This window comes from Cyprinus carpio, chromosome A21, assembly GCF_018340385.1.
Source record: "Cyprinus carpio isolate SPL01 chromosome A21, ASM1834038v1, whole genome shotgun sequence".
Lineage (NCBI taxonomy): Eukaryota > Metazoa > Chordata > Actinopteri > Cypriniformes > Cyprinidae > Cyprinus > Cyprinus carpio.
The window spans coordinates 435,001-459,913 of record NC_056592.1 but is presented as its reverse complement, the minus strand read 5'-3'; the positions used below and the strand labels follow the sequence as shown (position 1 = coordinate 459,913).

General features: G+C 42.2%; 1 protein-coding gene across 1 annotated transcript in view; it reads left to right on the top strand.

Annotated features, from left to right (window-relative positions):
- LOC109085265 (zinc finger protein 462-like) overlaps positions 1–17,776 on the top strand; it is a 45,356-nt gene extending 27,580 nt beyond the window's left edge. The window contains exons 5-10 of the mRNA XM_042778487.1: positions 2,533–2,822; positions 11,998–12,116; positions 13,025–13,216; positions 13,975–14,239; positions 15,533–15,669; positions 17,721–17,776. Coding sequence (XP_042634421.1) covers positions 2,533–2,822; positions 11,998–12,116; positions 13,025–13,216; positions 13,975–14,239; positions 15,533–15,669; positions 17,721–17,776 — 1,059 coding nt within the window. The remainder of the gene's footprint in view (positions 1–2,532; positions 2,823–11,997; positions 12,117–13,024; positions 13,217–13,974; positions 14,240–15,532; positions 15,670–17,720) is intronic.
- Positions 17,777–24,913: the final 7,137 nt, after the last annotated feature.

The window sequence follows — 24,913 nt, the reverse complement described above, 5'->3', positions numbered from 1 at the left end:
TTAGCATATTAGTTTTCTCATCTATTAACATTTTCAGTTTTCTTATCAGATTTGTGCACATTGTCTATATTCGGACCTTTTTTTCCTGAGGTGACCTCTCTTCTTTTGCTCTATTCTAATAGCAATTGCATTCACAGGCCGTTTGGACCCGTTTTTCTTTCCACTCAAGTGTTTTGTTCACTTGTTTGGATTGTTAAACCACTATAATTCAGCTGTACATTCAATGAAATGGACAAATAGAGCAAATCCTTGAGTGTTACAGAAGAAACAGGGTAAATGGACGAGTGCGGTGTGTTATGACATTTCCTTAAAGTCAAGCAGTTTATTTCCTTGTGTGGGCATTCATGAAGAAAGCCTTGAGCGTGTCATAACGTTGGTCATGTAATTAAATCTACTGGCCCTGTGTTAGGCTACATGTTTTGCATACAGAGAATGAAAGATTTTCTTCTTATTTCTAAAGCTCCTTTCTGAACATAATGCTGCCTGAGAATCTGGACTAAATTTGGAGTGCATCTGTAATGCCTCAGAATGCTTTCTAGGGAGGGTAGTTGACACAAAATGTGTCTATGGACTTCAAAAGATATTAGGGTAACATTTATATTAATGTAGAAGGGAAAGTGCATTTCTTAGATCCACATTTAATCAACTTTTATCTTGAGTAGTTGATTTAAAGTGGTCCTGCAGTGTGACAAATGAATTTTTAAAAGTACAAAGCTTGTGAAATCTCTGTGCATAATTAAACAATGAATTAGCAAAGTGCTGTTTAAAGAGCATAAATGTTAGTTTCAGTTAGTAAGTGCATGGTTGCAATATCTGTATTATAGAAGTAATGTGTGGCATTTTGTATAGTGTGATAGATTTCATGATGATTGATAGTAGTGTTTAAGGTGGTCTGCTTCTGCACAGAGCTGCATTTAAACATGGCAGAGTCCAGTTTGTTTGTAACAGCAGAATCCTGAGACTCCATGCAGCCCTTCCGTCTCTCTGAAGAGAAAGCTAGTTATGTCGTCTTGACGGTGTGGCATGTAGAGAAGCATGTAAGCGCCTTAGTGTTAGTATTCCACTGAGAGCGCCGGTGCTGGCAGGGAGGCCCAGGCCTGAGGATTTGAACGGAAGCCCAATGAGGATCAGCAGATGGGACAGGTCGCACCGGACACAAGGGGGCAGCACACACAGAGACACATGGGCAGGGATTCCCAAAGTTTTTCATCAGCCAAAGCCCTTTGGTTACATCTATAATTTATTTAAATTTTAAAACCCATTTGCATGCACATTGGTTAATATTCACGTTGTCATGAAGTGTTTTTAGTAAGTGTTCAGTTTGATGAATTTTAATATGGATGCAGAATGATTACCAGGTATGCATGCCATCAGTCCTAGAAACAAAATTCTCAAATTTAACAGAGATTTTGTATAATTAGAATGTTTATGATTTATTTAATTAATAGTTTTTCATCAGTTTGAATTACAGTTTGGGAAAACTTGGACTACTGAATAGAATGTGGGAATATTGTGCTGCATACTGCGTACTATTTATTTTCTCATAAATAGAGTAGATAAATGTTTAAAATAGTAATATGACCTCACACACTATTATCATGGATTTCCAAATTTCCAAAATTTCCAAATATATTTCTTTGGATCTCAGACGGTGCAGGAGTGTCTTCTTTACATCCGTCTGAAGTGCAGGGTCAGTTCTCTCTCTCTGAGATGCTGAATTTCCTCCGGCTGTAAAGCAGCAGATGTCTCAGAAACACACAGGAACCTCATGGCCATTTCTAAATTTAAAAAAAGGGATGTCCCGATACAGCTCACAGCTTCAGAGTGCTTTAATGGCCGTAATCGAACACTGATCATCTTTGCTTCAGTCCAGAGCTGATGATCACCTACAAACCCAGAGAGAAATATCATATCAGTGTGATTATTAAAGGTCAGGAACCTTAAATATGTCAAGAACATGACAAGGTTTGTTGTTTCACAACAAAATGAAGAATGTATGTAAACTATATACTGTGAACTAAACATGTGAATGAATGAGGCATTTATATAGTGCTTTATTGTGTATTGCTGTACACCCAAAGTGCTTTACAATCATGCAACGCTCACCACACACTAGCTACAGGCGGAGAAGACAGAGAGTGATGGAGCCAGTTCAGTGGATGGGGATTATTGTTTTTAAAAGAAGTCTCTTCTGCATAGCAAGGCTGCATTTATTTGATCAAAAATATTGTAAAATTGTGAAATATTATTAAAATATAAAAAGCTATTTTACATGCGAGTACATTTCAAAATGTAATTTATTTCTGTGATCAAAGCTGAATTTTCAGCATCATTACTCCAGTCTTCAGTGTCACATGACCCTTCAGAAATCATTCTAATATGCAGTAGTTTATATATATATATATATATATATATATATATTACCGTACTGAGAATTAGCGGTGGAATGTGTTTAATTGTCATGTCACAATGCAAAACATCTTGCAGATTTTGTCCTTTCCTGTATGTAATATCAGTCATTTCCTCTGACAGCAGGAAGCAGCAGAGATGCTTGTTGCTGTTCCCATGGACGGAATCACCGACGGTGACGTAGAGGATGTGGTTGCCATGGACGCTGACCCATTGGAGACTACTGGTGCATCACCGCCTGATGTCACCATGGAAACCGGTCCTGGGCATCCGTGCAGCATGTGCAATCGTATGTTCATGTCCATGCAGGGCCTGCGCTCTCATGAGAGAAGCCACTCAGCTGTAGCGCTCGTCAACAGAAACGACAAATACAGCTGCCAGTACTGTCAGTTCGCCTCGCCGTTCAGACACAAGTGAGTGAGACTTCACATCGTTCAGATTCCGATTCCTTTTATTTGTCATTTTTCATGCTTCTCTTAAAAACAGGATTAAGTATTACAAGCCCAATGTCAGTTATTCTGTGCAAAAGTATAAAATGGCTAATAAATAAGAATACCAATAAATAAAACGTCTCGGTTACGTACGTAACCCTCATTCCCTGATGGAGGGAACGGAGACGTTATGTCGAACGACATATGGGGTCTCACTTGGGAGGCCAATCATCTCTGAGTTTAAGAGAAAACGCCAATGAAAATTGGCTAGTGGATTTAACATACCTGAGCCACTCCCCGTGCCTACGGGTATAAATAGGCGACAGGTGCATCCACTCATTCAGGTTTTACGCTGAGGAGCCGAGAACGTGTCCCGGCAACAGCGAATGGTTCAAGGTTGTGGCATGGGGACATAACGTCTCCGTTCCCTCCATCAGGGAACGAGGGTTACGTACGTAACCGAGACGTTCCCTATCTGTCGGTCACTAAGAGTTATGTCGAACGACATATGAGGTCCTATGGAAAACGCCACAACCTGAACACCGTCACAACCCTGTGGAGCTGCAATTGTCGACAAGCCGCAGCGTGTCACAAAAGCTACGCTTAAGGTCGTGACCTTCCCAAAGCCCCAGCGCAAATTCACTGACCTTGGTACCGAAGGGGACCAAAAGGGTGAGTACATCACTGCTGGAGAAGGCCATGCTGCTGTTCCGTCCACAAAAAGTTTTTGGAAGGGATTTCAACCTTCAGTGAAAGATTGCTTCAAATCTTCCCTATTTGTTCTTTCAGCTTGGCAGAACGATGGGGAAGCGAGCCTTAGGGAAAAGGTCGCTACGGAGACCACATCCTACCCGTAGGGAGGTGACATGTGGAGATACTGATATGGACTGACCCAGGGGGCAGTACTACATATGGAATGGGTCTCTGAGGCAGGTCCTACCTTGGAGTAGGGATGGAACAGCTGCCAGAAGAGACTGACAGAGCGGGTCTGTCAAGGGAAGACACGGGTTTACCAAGAGGGAAACCTTACCGTGGAAGAATACACATATGGGATTACCCGTAGGGAATCAAGCCATATGGACACCTAGCCCAGTACAGGGGCTGACCGGAACTCCGGGCATGCTAACACCAGTACTGGGCCTGGCGCCAGACTGCTCCGCCAAGTCTGACCGCCGAGGGTGCTGGAGGATGCTCGACCAGGGTACACCAACCGGGGAAATCTACTGGGAGAAGAAAGGCGCTCGCATCCCCGTGTTAGGGGGAATGGCGCAGCAAGCGTGACACCGAGCCAGTCCTTCCCGCCAATTACCTGTTACCCAACACACGGGAAGAAACTGGGTCTACACGAAGGTTGTAAAACCTCACAAAGGTGTTAGGTGTCGCCCAGCCCGCAGCTCGACAGATGTCTGCCAGAGAGGCGCCGTGCGCCAGCGCATAGGAGGAGGCCACACTCCGTGTGGAGTGGGCCCTCACCCCCAGGGGGCACGGCTCGCCTTGGGAATGGTACGCCAAGGCGATGGCATCCACTATCCAGTGGGCCAACCTCTGCTTGGAGACAGCCTTCCCCTTCTGCTGACCTCCAAAGCAGACCAGGAGCTGCTCAGAGCTTCTGAAGCTCTGGGTGCGGTCCACGTATATGCGAAGCGCTCTTACGGGACACAGCAACGCCAAGGCTGGATCTGCCTCCTCCAAGGGCAGCGCCTCCAGGTTCACCACCTGGTCTCGGAAGGGAGTGGTGGGAACCTTGGGCACGTATCCAGGCCGGGGTCTCAGGACAACGTGAGAGTAGGCCGGCCCGAACACAAGGCACTCTTCACTTACCGAAAATGCTTGGAGGTCCCCGACCCTCTTGATGGAAGTGAGCGCGACCAGGAGCGCTGTCTTGAGAGACAGGAACTTAAGCTCGACTGAATCCAGCGGCTCAAAGGGACCCCCCTGAAGTCCAGCCAGAACAATAGAGAGGTCCCAGGAGGGAATCAGGGGTGTCCTAGGAGGATTTAACCTTCTGGCACCCCTCAGGAACCTAACGATCAGGTCATGCCTCCCCAGGGACCGGCCGTCCACTGCATCGTGATGGGCTGCAATGGCAGCCACATACACTTTCAAGGTGGAGGGTGACAGCCTACGCTCCAACCTTCCTTGCAGGAAAGAAAGCACGACTCTGACCGAGCATCTCCGGGGGTCTTCTCGGTGAGAAGAACACCAATTCGTGAACAGACTCCACTTCAGAGCATAGGCCTGCCTCGTAGAGGGGGCTCTAGCCTGAGTGATAGTGTCTACCACCGCCGGTGGCAGATCACTTAGGTCTGCCGCGTCCCATCCAGAAGCCACACGTGGAGGTTCCAGAGATCTGGACGCGGGTGCCAAATGGTGCCCAGCCCCTGAGAGAGGAGGTCCCTCCTCAGGGGGATGCGCCAGGGAGGGGCTGTCACGAGGAGCATGAGTTCCGAAAACCAGGTCCGGGTGGGCCAGTAAGGCGCAACCAACAGGACCTGTTCCTCATCCTCCCTGACCTTGCACAGTGTCTGTGCGAGCAAGCTCACTGGGGGAAACGCATAATTGCGTAGAGCCCGAGGCCAGCTGTGTGCCAGTGCATCCGTGCCCAGGGGGGCCTGGGACAGGGAATAGTACAGCTGGCAGTGGGAGGACTCGTGGGAAGCAAACAGATCTACCTGGGCTTCCCCGAATCGACTCCAGATCAGCTGGACCGTCTGGGGATGGAGTCGCCATTCCCCAGGGAAAGTGAGCTGTCGTGAGAGCGCATCGGCTGCACGATTGAGCTCCCCTGGGATGTGGATAGCGCGCAGCGACTTGAGCCGCATCTGACTCCAGAGGAGGAGATGGCGGGCGAGTTGAGACATGCGACGTGATCGTAGACCACCCTGTCGGTTGATGTACGAAACAGCCGCAGTGTTGTCCGTGCGGACCAACACGTGCTTGTCCAGCAACAGCGGCCGAAACCGCCGTAAAGCTAGATGCACTGCCAGCAACTCCAGACAGTTGATGTGCCAAAGCAGTCGAGGTCCTGTCCAGGACCCTGAAGCTGCCTGCCCGTTGCATGTCGCGCCCCAGCCCGTTTTGGAGGCATCTGTTGTGACAACAACATGCCGGGACACTTGTTCTAAGGGCACGCCGGCCCGTAGAAAGGCAAGGTCTGACCAGGGGCTGAATTGGGCGGCGACACATCGGTGTGATGGTGACACGATGTGTACCGCGGCGCCATGCCCATCTCGGGACTCGGGAGTGCAACCAGTGCTGAAGTGGCCTCATATGAAGCAACCCGAGCGGCGTGACTGCGGCTGCGGATGCCATATGCCCCAGGAGCCTCTGAAAGTGTTTCAGTGGTACCACTGTCCTGCCTCTGAAGGAACTCAGGCAGTTCAGCACTGACTGGGCACGCTCGCTGGTGAGACGTGCCGTCATACTCACCGAGTCTAACTCCATACCGAGATAAGAGATTCTCTGCGCAGGGGAGAGCTTGCTCTTCTCTCGGTTGACCTGAAGCCCCAACTGACTGAGGTGCCGGAGCACGAAGTCCCTGTGATCGCACAACTCCTCTCGGGACCGGGCCATAATGAGCCAGTCGTCGAGATAGTTGAGGATCCTGATGCCCACTTCCCAAAGTGGGGCAAGGGCGCCCTCCGCGACCTTCGTGAAGACACGGGGAGACAGGGAGAGCCCGAAGGGGAGGACCTTGTACTGCCATGCCTGACCCTCGAATGCAAACCGCAGAAACGGTCTGTGACGAGGGAGGATCGAGACATGAAAGTACGCGTCTTTCAGGTCGATCGCTGCAAACCAGTCCTGGGGCTGAACGCATTTGATAATGCGTTTCTGCGTCAACATCTTGAACGGGAGCTTGTGCAGGGCCCGATTCAAGACTCGCAGATCCAGGATAGGTCGAAGGCCACCGCTTTTCTTGGGTACGATGAAGTAAGGGCTGTAAAACCCCGTCCTCATCTCGGCTGGAGGGACCGGCTCGATTGCATCCTTCGCCAGGAGGACAGCAATCTCCTCGCGCAAGACAGAGGCGTCACGGACTGCCACCGAAGTCTCGAGCACGCCATTGAACTTGGGAGGTCGCCGCGCGAACTGAATCGCGTAACCGAGTCGGACCGTCCGAATGAGCCAGCGTGACGGTTTGGGCAGCGCAAGCCACGCTCCCAAACTCCGTACAAGTGGCACCAAAGGGACAGTCGACATACCCGCAGTGGTGCAGCGATGGGGAGCTGTGTCGGATGGCCCAGAAAGCATCGCGTTCCGAATCATCACAGCCACACTCCCCGTGTTCCCGGAGGAACTGGCCAGAGACGCGTGGAGAGGCGTTGCGTCTCCGAACCGCGACCTCTTGACCGCTGGCGAAGGGGGGGCGTCGTGGGTGAGAATGAGGAGGCAGTGCGTCGCTCATCGTCAACCCACGAGCCTTGCAACTCGGAGGAAAGGTAAATTGCTCTTTTATTGAAAAAGTGGGTGCCGCCGGCCGTTGGACCAGCGGCGGAACAGAAAGAAACGTAAACTGAAGATTCTCCACCCGGCCCTCCTCCGGGGGAAGGAGTGGCGCTGTTTCCGCCAACTCCTGAAGAGCAGTCTCCCACATCTCCGAGTTGCCCGTGTCAGGGCCGCTTAGTCGTCTTCCTCGAGGACTTCGCAGCCGGGAGTGACACGGGGGGGCGCCGCTCTCCTGCGCGGGGCTCGACGCGCCGGCCTCGAAGAACTCTCAGCACGGGGCGGAGCTGGTGTGGAGGACGCAGGGGGGCGCCCACGGCGACGAGCAGGCTGAGGCGCTGCCCGCGACGGAATGGTGGCAACCGGAGGATCACGTCGGGGCAAGATGTGTTGGATGGCCTCAGTCTGCTTTTGCACTGCTGAGAACTGCTGGGCAAAGTCCTCGACAGTGTCGCCGAACAGGCCTGCCTGGGAGATGGGAGCATCAAGAAAGCGAGCTTTGTCGACGTCTCTCATCTCGGCCAGGTTTAGCCAGAGATGGCGCTCCTGGACCACTAACGTGGACATCGCCTTCCCGAGGGACCGCGCCGTGACTTTCGTCGCCCGTAAGGCGAAGTCAGTCGCCGTGCGCAGCTCCTGCATCAACCTCGGGTCGGTACCACCCTCGTGCATTGCTTTTAGCGCCTTGGCTTGATGTACCTGCAGGATAGCCATGGCATGCAGGGCAGAGGCAGCCTGGCCCGCAGCACTGTAAGCCTTGGCAGCCAGAGCCGCCGACAGCTTACAGGCCTTGGACGGGAGACGCGGACGATTCCTCCAAGTGGCGGCGTTTTGTGGGCACAGGTGCACCGCAACCGCTCTCTCCACCTGGGGAATGTCCACGTACCCCCTGGCTGCCCCGCCATCGAGGGTGGTGAGGATGGAAGAGGGAGACGAGCGGCTTCTGGCCGTAAAAGGGGCCGTCCACGACTTCGTCACCTCTTCATGCACCTCCGGGAAGAAAGGAACCGGAGCAGAACGCGGTTGTGAGCCGCGCTCCGCGCCGAGAAACCAATCATCCAGCCGCGAGCGCTCAGGGTTGGGCGGTGTAGTCACCTCCAGCCCGATGCTCACGGCTGCCCGGGCAAGCATGGCTGACAACTCTAAGTCAGATTCGGCAGTGGCGACAACACCCGAGGGGGGCAGCCCCGCCGAATCCTCATCCTCAGAAGCCGATAGCCCATCCCCCGATGCTGCAATCGACATCTGATCCTCGGGCGGTGCACCGAAAGACACGCTGGGGCCGCCGTGAGACGGCTCAGCAGAATCAATCGGCAGCCGCACGGGACATGCGCTGCGGGAGGAGTGAGAGGTCCGTGGGGCGTGGCCCGGCGGAGAAGCTCTCACTGTCACCCTCAGATCTCCCAGAGCGCCAGCCGGCGGTCCTCTGCTCGAGCCAGAGAAACCGGGACGGGTGGCGACAGAGGGGTCTGCTGCACTCCCCTTGAGGAGTGAGAGACGCGATCGCAGCGATGCCATGCTCATACGCCCACAATAGACGCATGAGTCATCCACGAGCGCTGCCTCAGCGTGTTGGACGCCCAGGCACTGCAGACAACGCTCGTGACCGTCAACCGCGGACAGGAAACGACCGCATCCAGAAGGACACGGACGAAACGGCATCTTGAAAAAGACGCGAATCGTCCGTGATTTGCTCTTTTAGGAACTGCTCTCTTAGCCGAAGCGCCCAGGGGAATCACTGCTGCAGGGACACCGCTGTAGTGCGCCGTCACGCCGACCAGGAACAGCTCTCCACAACACAAAGATGAAACGGCTTTGTAGTGATATCCCATCAACTACTCGGCTCCGAAGCAAAAATCTGAATGAGTGGATGCACCTGTCGCCTATTTATACCCGTAGGCACGGGGAGTGGCTCAGGTATGTTAAATCCACTAGCCAATTTTCATTGGCGTTTTCTCTTAAACTCAGAGATGATTGGCCTCCCAAGTGAGACCCCATATGTCGTTCGACATAACTCGTAGTGACCGACAGATAGGAAACTAAAATACACTAAAATAGATTTTTCTTAAGTGCAGTTCACATTCTCAGATTAAGCATTGATCTGATACTTCTGTATCTTTTACCAGACTGTATTTGTATCTTGTACTGCTCCTGTAGAAAGAAACACATTTTGAGAAAACAACCTAAAAACTAGAGACTTAAATAAAGTGCAAAAAAAAAACAGTTTAATGGCATATGAACAAACCCCTCAGTAAAACTCTTCAGAATAGTATTAGAAATAAAACTGTAAAGTTTGGTGTACGTAAGTGCTGCTGAAATGGAGAAACAAACTCAGGGACGTTAAAAATATGCATTTTACCATGTTTTTAGAAATAAAACGTCCTATTAATCAGCTTGAATGATATATGAACAAACCCCTCAGTAAAAATCTTCAGAATATTAATAAGAATAAAACTCTAAAGTTTGGTGTACACAAGTGCTGCTGAAATGGTGAAACAAACTAATTTTTGAGAAAACAGAATAAAATCTACAGACTTAAAAAGATAAAGCTGCAATAAAGAATCAAGTGAATGACATATGAACAAACCCCTCAGTAAAACTCTTCAGAATATAGAGAGGAATAAAACTGTAAAGTATGGTGTATGTAAGTGCTGCTGAAGTAGAGAAACAAACTCAGGACCTTTAAGAAATATACATTTTCACCATGTTTTTTAGTAATAAAACGTTCTATAAATCATTGTGAATGATGTATGAACAAACCCCTCAGTAAAAACCTTCAGAATATTAATAAGAATAAAACTCTAAAGTTTGGTGTATCTAAGTGCTGCTGAAATGGTGAAACAAACTCAGGGACGTTAAAAATATGCATTTTACCATGTTTTTAGAAATAAAACTTCCTATTAATCAGCTTGAATGATATATGAACAAACCCCTCAGTAAAAATCTTCAGAATATTAATAAGAATAAAACTCTAAAGTTTGGTGTACACAAGTGCTGCTGAAATGGTGAAACAAACTAATTTTGAGAAAACAGCATAAAATCTACAGACTTAAAAAGATAAAGTGCAATAAAGAATCAAGTGAATGACATATGAACAAACCCCTCAGTAAAACTCTTCAGAATATAGAGAGGAATAAAACTGTAAAGTATGATGTATGTAAATGCTGCTGAAGTAGAGAAACAAACTCAGGGCCTTTAAGAAATATGCATTTTCACCATGTTTTTTAGTAATAAAACGTTCTATAAATCATTGTGAATGATGTATGAACAAACCTCTCAGTAAAAACCTTCAGAATATAGACGGGAATAAAACGCAAGTTTTAGTGTGTGCAGGTGTTACTAAAGTGCAGAAAAAACTTTTAAAGATACGGTTTGGAATTCAAATCTACTTACGCAAATAGATAAAGTGCAATAAAATATACTTAAATTACTAGTCGTCATGAAAAGTCAAAAAGCCTAAAATTTCAAAATTGACAAATGCATGTTTTTGTCTTGTAGTGTCTCGCCTTAAAGCACCAAAATAATAAACATTCTTTGTGGATTCTTTGTCTCTTACATCAAACAAAGAGAGAAGGAGATAAATACAGAAAATCCTGAGGGAAAACGTATGTGAGATGTAGATTGTGCACGCACTGGAGTGTCACGTCTCCTCATTTACTTCCTGTGAGAATGGCAGATTTTCTGACAGAGCTGTTAGTGTCGTCTGAAGCGCAGGACCTTTGTTTGGTTCCCTGGAGTAAATCCGCCTTCACTGGATGTTCTGTGACCCAGAAAGCTGCCGCATTCATGTGCCACACAGGAACCGCGGATAAAAAACACTGATTCCCCAGATCCCTGTCGGAGACGTCTGTTTTGTCAGAGTCTCAGCGCTTAAGCAGGGATCTTCTGCCGAGAGGTGTTCCTTTCACAGATCTTTAGGGTTATCATTAGACGCATCTCTGCCGAATCACTTTTTCTGCCTGTCCTTGTGAAATCATTTAGACGTTCTGAATCTTCCCAGGACTTCTGTTGATGGTGACGGCAAACACCAGCATCCACTGACAGCACACCTGTGACACCTGCTGAGCATTAGTGCATGCTTTACATATTTAATTTATTTGTCGTTTTTATGAGAATAGAGGACAGGAAGTGATAGAGACTGGGAAATCAACATGTATCGCCCACATGAGCTTCAGAGCTCGAGATCAGAACATGTGCACAACAGTGTTGTTATTTTTAACTAAAACTGTTAAAGTAATTTTCTTTACTTTTTTTTTTCAGTTTTACTATTAGGATGGTCTTTTCATTCTTTGTTGTATGTAATTGTACGTTTTGTTTTTGCATAATTAAAAAAAAAATTGTAAAATAGGGATTTTCTTTTGTAAAATTCCAAATAAAGATATTTAAACATAAAAATTAATATTGCCTATTAAATAACTTGAAGTGCTAAAATAGCTAAAAATTAAATAAAAATAATGCTATATAGATATAAAACAAAATACTAAAATTTAAAATAAATTTAATATGAAAACTAAAAAAAAAAGCTAATTCAAAATATTAATAAACATTATAATAGTATATATAAATAATACTAAAATTACACTGGTGCAGTAACCACTGTCAAACAGAAGTGAGCTGAACATCGCTCGTTGAGGATGTTGTGACTCTTTTGGTTTTAATCAGATGCTTGTTTGTCCTCCATGTGTGTCTGACCGCTGTCTTTTCTCTCCAGTCTGGACCGCCACGTCCAGTCACACCACGGACATCAGAAGCCCTTCCGCTGTAAGTTCTGTCCCTTTAAATCCTCCTACCTGAGCCGCCTCAAGAGCCACCTGCACAAAGCACACGCAGGTGAGACGCTACATGCACACACACACACATACTAACACACACTCACACAAACGTTCAATTAACTGCTTTAATCTCCATATTACATGTGCTTCAGTCTGGATTTATAGCTTGAGCTGGTTTCAAGATTCTTGGAGACGACTGACATGTGAATTTAACAAGGCGATTGAAATGAGTTTGAGACATTAATGAGAGAAACTCACTGAGTATGACTGACAGGACGAGATGAGTGACGCTTTCACTGCTGGAGAGAAAATGAGATGAAGTTCTCAAAGCCACACCTGTAATTAGTGTGTGTGTGTGTGTGTGTGTGTGTGTGTGTGTGTGTGTGTGTGTGTTTTGTATGCGTGTGTTGTAGTGTGTGTGTATTGTAGTGTTTGTGTGTGTATATTTAATGTATGAGAGTGTGTGTGTGTGTGTGTGTGTGTGTGTGTGTGTGTGTGTGTGTGTGTGTGAGCGTGTGTGTGTGTGTGTGTGTGTGTTGAGCTGCAGGAATCTCTCACACACTTGTCTGATGGTAATAGTGTTTCTTTCGCTGGACTGTGAAAGTCACTGAAGGGCAGAGCGACAGAAATCGAGCATCGTCCTTCTGCTCTCCATTACCCATCAGCCCCCTCTCTCTCTCTCTGCGCTCTTCTGAGGCATTTAAGGCAAACCGTCAGAGAAGGGCGAGGGCTGATGAAACGAACATGAGAGAGTGACATCATTCAGAAGGACACGCTGCTTCTGTGAGAGACAGGGCTTCACAAACACTTCTTGTCAGAGATATTAATGTGTATTTGAGAACAAAAAAACTCTTATTCGAGAATGGAGCCAAGGTGATTGAGGAAAACTGTAAAATATCCCAGAATGCTCTTTTAATGTTTGCACAGAGCTGGTTTGTGTAAACGCGGCGTGTGTTTGTGTTGCAGGTGAACACACGTATAAGTGCGTCTCGTGTCCGTTCTCTACCATGACCATCATCCATCTGAAGGAGCACTCACTGCAGGAGCACGGAGAGACGCTCACGCTGCCCAAACTCAAAGCTGGAGCCGCGCTGCGCTCCACACGACCCAGCACTGAACACAACGACCAGAACACGGCCCTCGACCCACAATGCACCGGTAAGACCCCAACACTGGGGTTAAAGGTCAATGCAGAAACTTCCTGATGCTGAAAATGACATGCATGTGAAATGATTCTTCATTTAGTGAAAAACACGGTGAAAACAGACCGGTTCTTTAGTATTTGACTTCTTGCATTAAATATTTTGAATATAATTGGGAACAATTTACATGTATTTAGAGCAATATTCCCTATATTGGCATGAGGATGAAACATTTTGTTTATATAAACTATTGTTCAAAGGTTTAAAGACAGTAATGTTTTTTTTATTATTATTATTAATTAGAGTTTCAAATAAATGCTGTTCTTTTGAACTTTCTATTCATCTGTGAATCCTGAAAAATAAAATGCATCATGGTTTCCACAAAAAGATAATAATCAGAAATGTTTCTTGAGCAGCAAATCAGCATATAAGAATGATTTCTGAAGATCATGTGACACTGAAGACTGGAGTAATGATGCTAAAAATCTAGAAAAATCACAGAAATAAATTACATTTTAATAGATATTAATATAAAAAACACTTATTTTAAATTGTAATAAAATTACACAATTTTACAGTTTTTCTGTATTTATATTAATATATATATATAATATAAAATATATAAATATGTTTGTAAAAAAAACTGGTTAGATTCAGCTTTAAAAGAAAAAAACATGTGTCGGTATAAGTCGAGACAGATGTTAATAGCAGGTGTAAGTGGCGTCTAGATGCTGTAGCGGCGCTGATGTCTCTGTCTCGCTGCTGTCGTCTCAGAGTCTGCGGGGTATCTGGAGCCAGCAGATGTTCAGCAGCAGTTGAGTCACTTCCAGCTGGCGTCTCGCGTCCAGGCCGATGTTTCCTCCAGTCCGCCGCCGCTCGAGAGTCCCGTTCCTCAGGCCCGGCCCGACTCCATCCTCACCTGCGAGTTCTGCGAGTTCAGCTCCGGCTACATGCAGAGTCTGCGCAGACATTACCGCGACCGGCACGGAGGAAAGAAGCTTTTCAAATGCAAGGACTGCTCCTTCTTCACCTGCTACAAGTAAGAACAGCGTCAGCCTCCGGAGAATCACTTGTCAGACTATATCAGCCAGGATCCTCTTTATTTATTTACATTCAGGTATTTGGAGGACACACTTATTCAGAGCGACTTGCATTGCATTCAAGCTATACATATGATTAGTTCATGCTGTCCCTGGGAATTGAACCCATGACCCTATCGGTGTGTGCACTGGTGCGCTACTGTTACAGCTACAGAAATTTATCATGACCCGTTTGGTTGGGCTGTTAAAAGAATAATATCAGGGTGTATTTACTCCAGCAACCGGTTTACTTAATATTAAACAGTCATCCACCTTCTGCTGCACCTCACCATGTTTTAAATACAGCATGTCAAATACTAGAGGTCTAGATCAGTGATTCCCAGAGTTTTTCATCAGCCGAACCCCTTTGAACTGAGATGTTTACTTCTTAAGTTCATATTAATTTAACAACACATTCACATTTTCACGGTTCTCTGATATTGGTTAATTGTCACACGACACAGGAAACTAATCAAATATTTCATCAGTTTTAGTAAGTGTTTTGTTGATTAGTTTCTATTTTTAAATTTATTTTCTTTAAAATTATGTATTATGTATATAAATATGTTTGTAATTCTAAAGTTATAAAATATAACTTTAGAATTTTTTATTTAAATTTTTGTATTTAATATTTTATTTATTTGATTAGATTTTCATCAGCTCATTATGAAAAAATTATATTTGAATTTTACATAAAATTACATTTTAAAATTATTTTTTGTGTTTTATTTTAATAATTTTAATTGTTTTATTCTGATTGTTTTTATTTTAAAATATTCATTTCCGTTACAATTTGATTATTTGCTTTTAATCAACTCATTTTGATTTAATTTGAAATTCATTCGAATTTTACATTTTCTATGATTTTTCATTAAGTCATTTTCATTTGTTTTTATTTTGACATTCATTTTAATTTATATTTTTATTTAAATAATTTTAAGCTTTCATCTGCTCTTTTTGATTTGTTTGAAATTATTTTAATTTTACAATTTTATGATTTAATTATTTATTAGCTTTTCATCAACCCATGAACCCCTGTTTCGGAAACATTAGTCTAGAGTTTGGTAGTTCTAGACTGGACATTTAACAGGCAAAACAAAATAGATTTGTTATACTAGAAATTATATCAGTTGTCAGCCTCAGCAAAACAAAATCTATATAATATAGTTATATCCATGTGACTGAATCTCAAGGCTTACATGTCAGAGTAGTTATCATGTGAGTGAATGTGGTGTTTGTTGTGTGTTGCTCAGGTCCACGTTCACGCTGCATGTGGAGGGCGGTCACACCAGCGGCCCTGAGGAGACACCCAAAGATCTGCGCTGCCCCTTCTGTCTGTACCACACCAAACACAAGAGCAGCATGATCGACCACATCGTCCTGCACAGAGGTCAGTTACTGATAAAAACTGACCAGAACAAAAACTTGACTCTTTTTTTAAAGATTTACTGGACACAAGTATGGAGGAGCCAAGTCTGATCATGAGATATTTCTCCTCTTTATCTTCCTTGTTTCAACTTCCTCAATCGAATGGTTGCAGTTTTTCTTTTTGTGGCACATGCTGTTGGTGGAATGTAACTATCCACCTCATTTTTCAATGCAGAAGTAGGCTATTTCCTTTAAATGTGCGATACTTTTGATTCATTAGTTGCTATTGGTAAATGCTGTAAGACCATTTGAGCAACAAATCAGTGTGGTTATGATTATGATAATAAATTAAAATAATGTCAAATACCAGTTTATAACACCAAACAGCATAACGGACTGTTTTTTTTACAGCTACAATAACTGGAAGTGAATGACAGCGGAAACTTTGCACATTCAGTTTAAAAACTGTGCTTGCTATTATGTTAAGAATAAGGAGGTTATTTGTTTCATTATTTTTAGACCTAAGACTTTAGAGGACGTGGGTCAGTTGGAGGCCATACTCCAAAAACACATTAATGTGACATGAATCAGAGTCTGATGATGTTGAAAAAACATTTCTGCCATGTTCTGAGGAATAAAATGTTGTATAAATCAGTGTGAATGATATATGAAGAAACCCCTCAGTAAAAGCCTTCAGAATATAGATGGAAATAAAACTGTAAAGGCTGGTGTATATAAGTGCTGCTGAAGTGGAGAAACAAACTCACAACCTTTAAAATATGCATTTTCAGCATGTTTTGAGGAATAAAATGTTCTATAAATTGGTATGAATAATGAACAAACCCCTCTTTAAAAACCTTCAGAATGTAGATAGAAATACAACTGTAAAGTTTGGTGTATGTAAGTGCTGCTGAAGTGGAGAAACAAACTAAGTGCGTTTAAAAATATGCATTTTCACCATGTTTTTAGAAATAAAATGTTGTAAAAATCAGCGTGAATGATATATGAACAAAACCCTCAGTAAAAATCATAAGAATATAGATAGAAATAAAACTGTAAAGTGTGGTTTACATAAATGCTTCTAAAGTGGAGAAAGAAACTCAGGGCGTTTAAAAATATGCATTTTCGTCATGTTTTTAGGAATAAAATGTTCTATAAATTGGTATGAATAATGAACAAACCCCTCTTTAAAAACCTTCAGAATGTAGATAGAAATACAACTGTAAAGTTTGGTGTATGTAAGTGCTGCTGAAGTGGAGAAACAAACTAAGTGCGTTTAAAAATATGCATTTTCACCATGTTTTTAGGAATAAAATGTTGTAAAAATCAGTTTGAATGATATATGAACAAACCTCTCAGTAAAAGACTTCTGAATATAGATAGAAATAAATCTGTAAAGTTTGGTGTATGTAAGTGCTGCTGAAGTGGAGATACAAACTAAGGGCGTTTAAAAATATGCATTTTTACCATGTTTTTAGAAATAAAATGTTGTAAAAATCAGCGTGAATGATATATGAACAAACCTCTCAGTAAAAGACTTCTGAATATAGATAGAAATAAATCTGTAAAGTTTGGTGTATGTAAGTGCTGCTGAAGTGGAGAAACAAACTCAGGGCCATTAAAAATATGCATTTTCACGATGTTTTTAGGAATAAAACGTCCTGTAAATCAGCATAAATTATATATGAACAAACCCCTCAGTAAAAATCTTCATAATATAGAGAGGAATAAAATTGTAAAGGTTGGTGTATGTACGTGCAGTTGAAGTGGAGAAAGAAACAACATTTAAAATAAAAAATATGCAATTTTGTCATGTTTTTAAGAATAAAATGTTGTAAAAATCAGTGTGAATGATATATGAACAAACCCCTCAGTAAAAACCTTCAGAATATAGACAGGAATAAAACTGTAAAGTTTGGTGTATATAAGTGCTGCTGACATGTATCAACAAACTATTAAAAAAGAAGACATGCTATGGAAGCAAAATAGGCCAAAATCTCAAAATCGACCAGTTTTCTTTCTTTCCAGAAAACATGCATCAGAGTGTGATTGTGTTGTTTTTATGGTTCTCAGAGGAGCGTGTGGTCCCGGTGGAGGTGTCCCGCTCGAAGCTGTCACGTCATCTGTAGGGCGGTTGGACGTGGTGCACTTCCTTCAAAAATGCATTAAACTGTCATGCATCAATGCACCTGTCACCTGCTCCAGCGAGCAGAAAGCCCCGTCATCTGCAGCAGCACAAATCCAGAAACACTCCAGTTGTTCTGGAGCCGGTTACCCTACCAGTGTCAGCTCTGCTACTATGACAGCAAACTCCTGCACGAGCTGGAGATCCACCTGCAGCAGGAGCACAAGGTCTGTCTTCCGTCCTGTCTGATCTTTCTGTGGCTTGTTCTGGAGCTGGTTACTCAGTCTAACCCATCGTCTGCAGGTGATCCGTAACTTTGAGCTGGTGGGGCGGGTGAACCTGGACCAGCTAGAGCTGATGAAGGACAAGATGACGGACACGAGCAGCAGTGAGGAGGAGGAGGAGAGAGTAGAAGACCAGACTGTAGAGGAGGCAGACGAAGAGGAGGAGGAGGCCGAGGAAGAGCTCATGGAGGAGGAAAATGAGGAGGAGAAGCTTCTGGAGTTCAGACAGGAGGAGACAAGCAGTCAGACAGAGGTGACAGGTAACAGTCTTCATGTTCATCAGATTCTGTGCAACAAGAGATGCGAAACTCGAGACTTTATTATTAGTCTTCTACATAACATTTTTATAAAAATAGCAGGAATAGCACTTCGCCACTTGTCAAAAAACAAAAGTAGTTTCAGTATGTTAAAATACCTTTTTTTGTTGTATTATGACTTTTTTATATTAAGGCAAGACACCACAGGTGATATCACAATACTTTCACCAATTGATCAATCAGAGTACATTAAGACGATTTATATTACAAGTTTTCTAAAATATAGCTTAAATAGCAAATGTAGTTTTGCATTAATTTCCCGAAAATAAATCTGAAAATTTGGATAAAGCCAGGTCCAATACTTGTTTTTCTTGATATATTAAAGGTTATTCCAGAGGGGATTTTGTATTTCTCTTTTTGTCACTCCATAAATCAGAAAATACTGTCAACAAGCACATTTTCACCATGTTTTTTGGAATAAAATGTTGTGTAAATCAGTGTGAATGAAATATGAACAAACACCTCAGTAAAATCCTTTAGAATATAGATAGGAATAAAACTGTTAAGTTTGGTGTTTCTAAGAAAAAAAACAACTCAAACATATAAAAATGAAAAAAAAAAAACAGACACAACTAGAAAAAGTGTAATAAACACTTAAATGTGTATTTTGAATGTTTTCTTTACACTAGTCTGAAAGAAGACATGTTATGGAAGCAAAATACACCGAAATCTCAAAATTAACCAGTGCATGAGCAAACAATGGTTTTGCCTGTAGTGTTTTGCCTTAAACTGTTTCTTATTAAATATGCAAAAATATTGGCATATTCCAACAAAAGTGATATAGACTGAACAGAAAATGTGTTTTAGAGGTTTTAAATTTACAATAATTTTCCATTGATATCAATAATACTGAAATTATATGGAAGCAGATTAGTCTCAAATATAATTCACGCAAAAAACACGATTCACACATGCGTAGACAATTTCACATGCATGAAACCTAATTCACGTACACACAAAAAAAAAATCACGTGCGTGAAAAAATATATATATTCACAAAAAGCAATTCACATGCGCAAAATAAAATTATATATACATAAAATACATTTCACAAATGCAAAACACAATTCGTAGATATACAACTGTGCACAAAAACCTTTGAATGTTAAAAAAGTACGAGTGTCTGAATGTACAAATCGTCATTTACTACGAATCCACTCGGATTTGTGTGTGTGTGTTTTTGAGACTTTCCTGGCAGAGCTCTCTTCCCACGTGGGTCTGTCGTACTCTTTAGCCAATCAGATGCGAGCTTACCATTCAACCAATCATATCATAAGCCACCGAGAGTGCATTCAAGGAGCACGATTCTGCGCACCTTTTGCGCAATATGGATTAATTAGAACAGAAATTAAGCCTTTACATCAGTAATCCCATAGACAGTAAAAGAAATGGACACAGCGACCCAATTGGAACTCAAATGAGACAAATGAAGCCCATTTTTAGTGATTTTTAGCACTTCCGTTTCTGACGCGCAGACTCAAACAAAGGAAGCTTCTGCCATTATTGTGACTTCATCTGAACATGTGCAAAACTACTCTCCTTGAACGCACTCTCAGTGGCTTATGATATGATTGGTTGAATGGTAAGCTCGCATCTGATTGGCTAAAGAGTACGAGCAGTCTGCCAGCTCTCAAAAACACACACACACAAAATCTGATTGTAGTAAATGCTAACATCAACACTCGTACATCTACGAATTGTATATCTACGAATTGTTTTTGCATTTGTGAAATGTATTTTATGAATATATAATTTTATTTTGCGCATGTGAATTGCTTTTTGTGAATATATATTTTTTTTGCACGTAAATTTTTTTTGTGTGTACGTGAATTAGGTTTCATGCATGTGAAATTGTCTACGCATGTGTGAATCATGTTTTTTGCGTGAATTATATTTGAGACTAATCTGCTTCCATAAAATTACATTGCAACGTACTGTAGATCAAAGCATCTGCCAGATGTAAAATAGCTGTTGAATGATGCAGGTTTTCCAAAAATATTACATTTTATCAATCTTTTGCACATTTGCTTGTTGAACTTTCAGAAAGTCAAAGCTGTTTTGTTGTATTTCCTGGCGATGCAGGTGTTGTGGAGTCTCCCAGCAGCAGCGCCGTCAAACGCTATCCGTGTGAGTTCTGCGGCCGCACCTTCACACTCAGCACCGAATGGGAGCGACACGTCCTTCGACACGGCATGTGAGTCTCCAGATCACTGAGAATTAACTTAACCCTTACAGAATCTGACCATAGTAGGGTAGGAGTTAAATCTGAGACATGTTTCATGATTTCAGGACTGTTAACGGCAACAAGAAAGACGGCAGTCCTTTGCCCTCGTCAGCGCTGCCTCTGATTGGTCCGGCAGCTTTGATTGACAGAGGGCTGGACCTATCCAGTAACACTGTGGATCAGTCTGACCAATCCAAGTGTCCGATTCAGACCGAGGAAGACAAAAAGACGCTGGAGACCAAAAACGACCCTTAGGAGCAAAACGAAAGCTGTAGAGAATGTCATGCGTTCCGTTGTTTCGTCTGTCTGTTCATCGTTTGTTTTGTTGCAGAACAACATCGGCTGCTTCTTGAGTATTTGGTTTAAAATGCTAGATTTGTGGAATGTGATGATCCCGGTTTGGAGTATCGCTAGATGTTGATGTCACGTTTGTTCAGTTGCTGAATCTTACACTGAATTTTACAAAGTGTGACTTGGTCCCTCAGGACAGATGTTGATATATTGGTAACCAATAGTGAATGAAACCGTGAGTCGATATTCCGATCGAATCGCGAGTCCCTCCATTCAGAGATTTTCATTTCCTCGATGCACTTTTCGTTACATTCATTCATTTAAAATAAGCATACGTAATGAATGATACGTGAGAATCGAATGTCTTCCGTCGTACACGCTGATAGTCTTGAAGACGGCGTGTCGCGATTCACGTCCGCTTCAAACGAGAGACGATCCATCCGGAAGCTTCTCGGCCGGCAGGAGGGTCTCGGAGTCGCTCGGAACGTCGCCTGACGGTTTCTGTTTTTTACATTTTAGCCTTGTGTTAATCTTCCTGTAGCTGAATTCCTTGAGGAATAGTTGTCATCTTATTTATCTAGATCGTTTGATTCTTTTAGACATGATTTTAGAGTATCAACACTTGCCCCAAAAACTCGTAGCAAATTGTTACTTTTGAAGATTTCGGCCACTTCCGGCTCGTCTTGCACTTCCGCTTCACTTTAATAACGATGGCCGTCTGTTGGTCCAGAGACGTGTTGGACATCGATGGATCGCAATCACGTGTTTCTGCCGGTCTCAGGTAGATCTGCTGCTGATTGGATGATTCTCACAGTCTGTTTAAAGGAATATTCTGGGTTCAGAACACACTCACCATAATATTTAGGCCTAAATTTAAGATTTAGGTTTTTGAATTGCAGTTTTATGCAGTTTTAACATAAACTAATAAACTTAATGTGATGCATGTTTGTCTTTCATACATCAGTGAAACAGGACAGAAATCTGCATCACTGTTATTTTAGTATAATTTATAGTTCATTAATATTTTTTTTTTTTTTTTTTTTGTATGTTTCTTTTTCGTTTTAAATTTTAATTTAATTTTCAATTTTATTTTCTGCTTTGCCATTTTTATTAGTTATTGTTTGTCTATATATTCTTTATATTTTCGTTTTAGTCAGGTTAAACTAAATGAATATGAAACTACCTGAAAAAAAATTATATATATATGTATATATATATATATATATATATATATATATATATATATATATATATATATATATATAAAACAAAAACACAGCATAGTTTATTAATAACTATTTGCAACTATTTGATTTCATTTAAATAATCATATTTTCAAAACTCGTACATTCAAATCCTTTAGAGACAGCATAAATCTGTTGTTGGCAGCAGAATAAATATTACATTTACAATGTTAAAAAGTATGAACATGGTTAAATATGACTAGTGGTTGAACAAGCAATATTCAGTTCAAAACGCAGGAGAGAAAGAAATTGAATTTATTCATGAATATATAAACGTGGTTGAGTATTTAAAACGCATTGATTATTCATTAATATTAATTTGTTAGTTTATTATTACAATTACAGAATTCTGGCTTGTTTCATGATGTACGACTGGCAAGTATGCATCACATTAAATTTATTAGTTAACAATAAAACTGTCAGTTTATGTAATTCAAATGCTTAAATATTACATTTAGCCCTAAATATTTTTTGAGTGCACGCAGCTACAACGTTTCCCGAGTGAGTTCTTAAAAACTCACAGAAACGCTAAAATACGGCTTCTATTCTGCACTGGAACATAGATACACGATTCTAAGAAGTGTTTTACTCTAAACATTATTTACTGAAGCTGAAGGACGAGCGAAAACAGCAGCGATTCTGGTTCTTGAACTCTGATTGTTCCTTTAAACGGGAAGTTCAGCAGAATGAGGCTTCTGTCGTTTCTGGACGCTCGTTTGACCGCCGTGTTTCTGGAGAAACGCCATGAAGCCGTCGTAGCGTAAGGCTGAGATTGTACGTGATGGAAGCTGCTGCTCGAAAACCCCAAAGCCTTATAGACGCGGATGTTTTACACTTCCCTTCTGGATCCACCGAGCAGAAGCTCTCAACGAAAAACCATCATTTTAATTAGCACACAAAAACAGAAAACAAACCTCGTCTCGCCACCAAGAGTGTGGCTTCCCAAAGTTTTCCTGAGATATGATTGTCTTTCCTGAGCAATGACTGGACATTGCCTGGGGCCGACCCAGATGCATTCTGGGAAACCTGCATGCCATTTTGCAGCCATGTATAAACTCGAAGCTTGAGTGTTTGAAACTGTGGTTTCTCTTTCAGAAAGGGGTCTGTTCCTTTAAGTGTTGTTCTGATATTTAACTTAAAAAAAGAGAAGAATAGAAAGAAAGAAAAATACAAATCAATAGAAGACGTTTCTTTTGTTTTTTTTTAGCTCTCCACTGTTCAAAGCTGTTGTAAATTGTCTGGTTAAGAATAAAAACACAATAAAAAGCTCTTTTGTACCCTCAAACCCCTCTATGTCCTTCATGAGAAGTAGGGCAGTCTTTCTGAAGAAGCGTGTAGAGAAGCATCAGAAATGCGTCTTGAAGAGTCGGCGGCGTCCGTATCGTAACACACTGGATATCTGTACATAGATGCGCTTTAGTTTCTATCGTTGCCCTTTAATTCTCTCCTCCTGTTGAAGACCTTGACTAGATCTCCTGCGTTTGGCCTTTCTTCTGTGATACTCCTGATGATTTCTGATGGTGGCTTGTGATGGTTGTTTACAGTTTTATTCCTTTGATTTCTCTGTATTCTGTAAATATTGTAATTCATTGTCTTTTTTTAACTTGGTAATAAAGTTATCAGATAACCTTAAACACTCGCTTCCATGGTTTTCTGTTCAGGGGTCGAAAGTTTGTGAACCCTTCAGAATGTTCTATATTTCTGCGATATTATGACAAAAGATCATCAAGATTTTAACACAAGTCCTGAAGGTAGACAAAGAGAATCCAATCAAACAAAGGAGACAAAAATATATACTTTGTCGTGTAGTTATTATGGGAAATGATCCAATATTAGCAAAAGTATGTGAATCTCTAGGATTAGAAGATAATTTGAAGGTGAAATGCGAGTCCATCTGTTCAGAGGTGTTTTCAGTCACTGAGGTGACTATCAGGTTTTATCTAGAGAACAGGGATCTATCAGAGTCTGATCGTGTTTGTGGAAGTGAATCAAAGGAGATCTCTGAGGAACTCAGAAAAAGTTGTTACTTGCTAATCATGCTAGAAACATGCTAGCGACATGCTAGTAACTTGTTAATCATGCTAGCGACATGCTAGTAACTTGTTAATCATGCTACCAATGTTAACAATGTGCCAGTAACATGCTAATCATGCTAGAAACATGTTAGTGACATGTTAGTTACTTGATAATCTTGCTAACAACATGCTATTTACTTGTTAATCATGCTAGCAATATGCTAGTTACTTGCTAATCATGCTAGTAACATCCAAATCATGTTAGAAACATGCTAGTAACATGCTAGTAACTTGCTTATCTTGCTAGCAACATGCTAGTTACATGTTAATCATGCTACCAATGTTAGCAATGTGCCAGTAACATGCTAATCATGCTAGAAACATGTTATTGACATGTTGGTTACTTGATAATCTAGCTAGTCGCTTGCTAATCATGCTAACAACATGCTAGTTACTTGTTAATCATGCTAGCAATATGCTAGTTACTTGCTAATCATGCTAGTAACATCCAAATCATGTTAGAAACATGCTAGTAACATGCTAGTAACTTGCTTATCTTGCTAGCAACATGCTAGTTACTTGTTAATCATGCTAACAACATGTTAGCAATGTGCTAGTTACATGCTTATCATGCTATAGACATGCTAACGACATGCTAATCATGCTAGTTTAGCCACGGACCATATGGGACACAAAAGTGGAAACACTTTTCACTTGACCAATGAAAGCTGCCATGAATTCCAGACCTTCAGCCGTCAGCCTGAAG